The sequence below is a fragment of the Oncorhynchus mykiss genome, chromosome 12 (assembly GCF_057628025.1).
Source record: "Oncorhynchus mykiss isolate SJ-2025 chromosome 12, ASM5762802v1, whole genome shotgun sequence".
In the NCBI taxonomy this organism is placed as follows: domain Eukaryota; kingdom Metazoa; phylum Chordata; class Actinopteri; order Salmoniformes; family Salmonidae; genus Oncorhynchus; species Oncorhynchus mykiss.
In genome coordinates, this window is record NC_143033.1 from 75,525,002 (window position 1) to 75,531,432 (window position 6,431).

At 40.0% G+C, this 6,431-nt stretch overlaps 1 protein-coding gene across 2 annotated transcripts; it reads left to right on the forward strand.

Annotated features, from left to right (window-relative positions):
- Positions 1-4,719, forward strand: zfand2a (zinc finger, AN1-type domain 2A). 2 transcript variants are annotated; one of them, XM_021624943.3, is made up of 10 exons: positions 1-229; positions 1,179-1,252; positions 1,537-1,631; positions 1,806-1,937; positions 2,042-2,193; positions 2,288-2,401; positions 2,712-2,805; positions 3,452-3,534; positions 3,970-4,109; positions 4,376-4,719. In XM_021624943.3, exons 2-9 carry the CDS (start codon positions 1,198-1,200, stop codon positions 4,079-4,081), a joined length of 837 nt encoding a protein of 278 aa, XP_021480618.2. In that variant the 5' UTR covers positions 1-229; positions 1,179-1,197; the 3' UTR covers positions 4,082-4,109; positions 4,376-4,719. The 2 variants fall into 2 exon arrangements, with proteins under 2 accessions (XP_021480618.2, XP_021480617.2); XM_021624942.3 differs by having other exon boundaries at positions 3,970-4,054.
- Positions 4,720-6,431: the final 1,712 nt, after the last annotated feature.

The following is a 6,431-nucleotide window of genomic DNA, read 5'->3' on the forward strand; positions in this document are numbered from 1 at the left end:
ACTGTGATCAAAACAACGCTCCATCCCTGCCTCGTGTGGTACATTCTGGAACTCCCTAGCTAGTACAACCGTGAGGAGGGGCGTAAACAACAGCGTCAGTGACGCTTCGATGTAGCTGGCTGTCAAGAGAGCTTGCTAGCCACTCGCTTCCTCAAAGTTTAACGTTAATTTCAAAGCAAGAGGGGGAAGAATAATCAAATAGAGCTGTCTGGTTGAACCAAGTCTCTGGGTAAGTGAGAGGAGTCGCCTATTGTTGCATGTATTTTTCAATGTACTATGGTTTGCCGTTAGTTATCGTATCTAGCTAGCTAGTCAGCCAACCAAACCAAGGCAACGGGTGTCTCCAATCCATATTCGCTTAAGTGTTAGCTAACTAGCTATCTAGCTAACGTTCGTGATGGTAAACAATTGTACCAAATATATTTTTGCTAAATATTATCCGTTTCGAATTAAAGTAAAGTAAAATTAGTAACTTAAACGTTAGTTAACTATCAGTAACGACTTAATGTTAACGTTACAGTAGTTGTCTAGGATGTTAGCTAACAACATTAGTTTATCAGCAAGCAAGCAAGCTAGCTTAATTTAGTTGTTGTTGGCCTGTAAACCAGGAACAAGCTCATCAATGGTATTCCATAAATAACTCACTAGTTAACGTTAGGTAGCTTAAACACAGACAATACTAACAATGGTCTGCTCGGTAATTGTATTTATGTCCTCGAGCGATTGTACAGGGAGGAGCTGGCCTAGCTACTAGCTTGCGGCTAGTAGAGAGGGAGACTGCTGCTAGAAACCCCATAATAACTTAGCTAGTTAGCTAACATTAGTCAAAATGGCAAATTGTAGGTAGCAAGAAGCGATGGCATGATTCAGCATTCGTTATCATAGGAAGTCCTAGCTACCTACATCTAGATGGGTAGCTAACGTTAGCTAACTACCCGTCAGTGGACATTCTTCCACGTCCATAATAAGCCTGTTACATAAGCGTAACTAACGTTAGTTGAAAGGGAAGCACGTAAACAAAGGGACTTTTTAAATAGCCTAAAATTGATATGCTGAATCTACTGTTCTTAAAAAATGAAGTGACGCAGACTAAGTTAGTTTATTTAGATAACCTGTCACAGGTAAACAAACATTGTTTATGGATGATCTTAGCTTATCTATGTATCTTTCAATTGAAGGGTGTATCACCATAGTGCCATGGAGTTTCCAGATCTAGGAGAGCATTGCTCTGAAAACTCCTGCAAGCAGCTGGGTGAGTGGTTTGTTATGAAATGCTATCTCCATATACTACCTCAGTGCCTCTGGGACCCTGCCAATACAGAGCCTGTTTGTGTTCCCTTCCTGTCCTTTCTAGTATGGCTTTGGTATCTGTCAATAGTTGTGGTTTAAGTCCAGTCCTCCATAACCAATTGTCATGGGCTGCACTACCCATTATCATGATTGAAGAGTGATAGTGAGAATTTCATTTATCTAAATTCATATGGATGATCCTTTGCCATGGAATAAACACCTTGACATATTTCTTATATCTGACAGATTTCCTACCATTGAGATGTGATGCCTGTGAAGAGATTTTTTGTAAAGACCACATAACCTATGCAAATCACAAATGCATGTCATCCTACAAGAAGGTACATTTTAAATAAATTCGCAACATTGTATGTTATAATTAAAGCAAAGTTCCTGTAAAGTGCAGTTAGTATGTATAAATTAATGTATGCTGTTCAACCTTATTAGTTGTCTGTATGTTATCTATTGATCCAAACAGAGCTTTAATACGGCTCTCTGCTTGATTCTGTCCCCAGGATATCCAGGTCCCTGTGTGTCCTCTGTGCAACACCCCGATCCCCATCAAGAGAGGGGAAATGCCAGACATCAAGGTTGGGGAGCACATCGATCGCGATTGCCAGTCGGACCCTGCTCAGAACAAGAGAAAGGTACGGTTGATAGGCTTCTCTACAGGACCATTTACACAAACTGCCCATGGTTAAAGTGAAGTAGCTATGCCTAATCTAAGCTAACCAACCTTTTTTTATTGTAGATATTTACAAACAAATGCTCGAAAGGAGGCTGCAAGCAGAAAGAAATGATCCGAGTGACATGTGACCAGTGCCACATTAATTATTGTCTTAAACACCGACATCCACTAGACCATGACTGTAAGCCTGAAGACAAACCAGTCTCCAAATCTGGGTAAATATTTCCCTCCACCTGATGTCATTTATTGATTGTGGTGCACATTGTGAGCTTTTGCGGTATAACGATGATTACATTGGATTTCTTTCAGATTCGCTGCTTTCATGCGGTCCCAAGGAGCATCCTCTAGCAGTGCCTCCACTTCATGCAGTAGAGGAAGTTCTAGGCCCGTTTCTAATGGGAATGCTAGGACCCAAACTAGTCGGTGAGGATCCTCGTATTGATTTTCGAAACGCCATGCTGAAGAACCACATGAAGCTTACATAAATTAACAAGTGATATTGACAAGCAGTTTGTTCTCTAAATTCATGAGGCATATTCTCACTAAAACACATGGGATGGATGAATTGACATGTTTTTTTATTGTCAGTGAATTATACTAACACATGGAAAGGATATTACATTTTTTTTTCCTTCACAGAACTGCTCTTACCTGTTACCGCTGTGCTTTCTAGAACGTGTTGTTGTTGACTCTATAACCGCACTGAGCATTATTGTTTTTGATTCTATCACAGCAGTGCTCAGGCCATTTATAGTCCAGCTCCGGCCATGCGGCCCCCTCCAGCACAGAATGTAGTACCTGCTTCGGCATCCTTTCAGGCTGGCCTGGTATGCCTAACACTCTTACACCACTTGATTGAAACTACTGTAAACTCTCTTCTCTGAATAATTGCAGTTCATTTATTGAGATTCTATAGTCTGCTCCTGTTTTATTAATTGAGATTCTAAAGTCTGCTCCTGTTTTATTCATTGAGATTCTATAGTCTGCTCCTGTTTTATTCATTGAGATTCTATAGTCTGCCCCCGTTTTATTCATTGAGATTCTATAGCCTGCTGTTTATTCATTGAGATTCTATAGTCTGCTCCTGTTTATTCATTGAGATTCTATAGTCTTCCCCTGTTTTATTCATTGAGATTCTATAGCCTGCTGTTTATTCATTGAGATTCTATAGTCTGCTCCTGTTTATTCATTGAGATTCTATAGTCTTCCCCTGTTTTATTCATTGAGATTCTATAGCCTGCTGTTTATTCATTGAGATTCTATAGTCTGCTCCTGTTTATTCATTGAGATTCTATAGTCTGCCCCCATTTTATTCATTGAGATTCTATAGCCTGCTGTTTATTCATTGAGATTCTATAGTCTGCTCCTGTTTATTCATTGAGATTCTATAGTCTGCTCCTGTTTATTCATTGCGATTCCAAGAACAAAATAATAAACATCCTGTAAGTGTTTATCTGCATGGTGTGATTGTAGACTGAGGAGCAGGCCTTACAAAGAGCGCTGGAGATGTCCTTGGCTGAGTCGGCTCGCAGCACAGTCCAACCGCCAACGCTCAGGTAATAAACAATCCCCATTAAATCCCATAATCCAGCATCACCCACACATAATATAGGCTGTAATCATGTCCAGATGCCATCAACACAACCCAGTTACCTATTGTTTTTCTTCACTAGCTCGTATTGCTATGTGTTTGTTCTAGCTGAAATGCAGGCTATTTGGTTACTCTAGGAAAACACAATATTAATAGGTTTGACATTCCACTGTTTAGCCCATCTTTCTTGCCCATGACTTCATAAATTAAGTACAGTGGTGCCCACAGTTCAGTTTCCCTCATCTCATGATGTGTGTTGCTGCTCCTCAGACCTGTGACTGACTGTATGTGTGTGTGTCTGTTATCCACCCTTTCTGGTGAGTGTGTCGTTGTGCCTCTTGCATGCTCTCTGCAGTGTGATGATGCATTCCTCTGTGTGACATAGAAGTGTCTGTCTCAGCCCTCAGGAGCAGGAGGATCTGGCTCTGGCTCAGGCCCTTGCTGCTAGTGAAGAAGAGTACAGACGCCAGCAGCGGAGACAACAGGTATCCAGAAAACTTAGGCGTCAGTAGCATGCTAACAGGACAGGACCTCACCTAGGTACATTGTCTCCATGGCGTCCCCTATATTCCTTCATCATCGTCACTGGGTGCATTTAAAGATCAGCTACGGAGAAAATGAATGACACTTTGAAGTACTACTTAATGTGTATTTTATCTGATTTATCTTATTAAATTATACTTCTTTTTTTTCTCTCCCCGTGTTGAATATTTACCGTAAATGGTGAGACAAGCCTCTCACTAATGATTCTTTGTCTTGAATTAAATTGACTTTTGCCTGTACTAATATCTTACTTTCTATCATAGGAGAGAGAGTCCTCCAAGCAGTCTTCCTGCAGCCTATCATAAACCCAGACCAGTGTCTGAGCCCAAACTGCTACCACCAGTAATCAACTAGCAACTGTGCTACATCGATGGAACCCTCCAGCAGAACTCTAACGTCCAGTGTCACTGATCCCAACTAATGAACAGTCTGGAACTTTCATCGAGATATATTGAATAGTATCACTGCTTTCTCTCTACTCAGCACACCATTCTAGACAGACTTTCTGTCCTTTTTACCAATGGCTCTCTATGTACATATTTTCTATGTTGATCATGGACATTTAACCTCAGCATCAATGTTTATTGAATAAATTATTTTAAAGATGTATTTGTTTCTGATGCACGTTCTATGTCCAAGGCATATATATACAGGAGGATGATATAACTGGAGAGGAATGAAGTTTGGAGAACAGAACTGGAATGCGGTTCAATTTCTATGGGTTAGAGAGAACAATCTCAGCCCAAACTTTGCCAATTAAGAATAAAAAAGGAAGGCCATTATATAATCCAACATATTTAAATCGACGTGTATTGGTCTAGTACACAGTTTAGCAGATGTTATAACGGGTGTAATGAAATGCTAATGTTACTAGCTAGTCAAAACAAGTAGACTCTTGTCTGCATCATCATGACAACTGAAAAACAGCAGGTACACAATACAGTTGATTGTATTGTGCTATTGTCTAGTCTATTCAATTGGCAGTGCTTGGTAAATGGAATGAACACAAATACACTTGTTGATTTCCATGATGTTGATGTGTATTGTGTTGTTCCCCAACACATCCATCAGGGCCTTTGCGACGCAGTTCCAGCTTTGAATTCTCTCAGGGTAGGCCTTATCGACCTTGGCTGTTGAATTTAAAGGTAAGTGGATAGAAAGTGTCTTTTTATTGTCAACATTTCATCAGTAATGTCTGTTTCCAAGAAGACCTTTGCAGTTATTAAGCACCACCCCTAGAAATAATTCCTAACAGCAAAAACAGCTGAGACAAAACCAACATGAGCAATATAACCGGAGTAGAGCAAACTAACTTTAGTGCATATTCATTACGCCGATTCTGTTGCAAAACGTTTCTTAAACGGGAAAAAACGTGGAGGGACCTACCTGAATTTGTCCAACAGAAACTATTGTTTAGCTTCTGTTGGTTCTTAAACGGCAAACGGTTTCCGTAATGAATACATACACCTCTGGTAAATCGTTCCTGTTACTCAAGGAATGAATAGTCATGAGACCTGTCTTTACCACTACGCATTCATACTTTGTCCAACAGAGGGCAGCATAACGTTGAATGTGAAATCTTTGAGGGAGTCCAAAGAGGATAAAATTGTATTTGTCACATGCGCCGAATACAACCGCTGTAGACCTCACCGTGAAATGCATAATTACAAGCCCTTAACCAACAATGCCGAGTTAATAAAATATTTACTAAATAAAGTAAGAGATATTTTAAAAAGTAACACGATAAAACAACAATAATGAGGCTATATACACATGGGGTACCGGTACCGAGTCAATGTGCGTGGGTACAGGTTAGTTGAGGTAATTTTTTACATGTAGCTAGGGGTAGTCACTATGCATAGATAATGAACAGCGAGTAGCAGCAGTGTAAAAACAAAGGGATGGGTGTTGTTGGGCAGGTTCACAAGAATGGTGTTTGTTTTTTTCTTCCATAAGGAAGGCTCATTTGTTGACCATTTCATGACAGATTGGGGAAGTGCTGCTCATGTTGTCATGGTTATGAATTAGTCAGGCTAGTGTGTCACTAGCATGATTGTAGCACTCAATTAAAATCCTTGAAATACATCGGATGCCATAAATGAAAGATTATTAAATACATTCTGAGTAATATTTTTCACTGATAAAATATAACCAAGGAAAATATGACCAAGGAAGCTAAGCATTACGCAAAGGATTGACAGGATTGAAACCATGTTCATTGGCAAACTAAGTTCATTTGCATAATGGTGTGCTTGGTCACCTTCATTTAGCTCCCTTAGCTGTTACGACCTCCTCACCCTCAAACATTTGGAAAACAGC

What these genes read in the sequence shown, in the direction of transcription:
- zfand2a (XM_021624942.3), top strand. Translation starts at nt 1,198, where the DNA reads ATGGAGTTTCCAGATCTAGGAGAGCATTGCTCTGAAAACTCCTGCAAG. An exon ending in CTGCTCAGAACAAGAGAAAG is followed by an intron (nt 1,938 to 2,041) that starts GTACGGTTGATA and finishes TTTTTATTGTAG; the next exon opens with ATATTTACAAACAAATGCTC. An exon ending in GCTAGGACCCAAACTAGTCG is followed by an intron (nt 2,402 to 2,711) that starts GTGAGGATCCTC and finishes ATTCTATCACAG; the next exon opens with CAGTGCTCAGGCCATTTATA.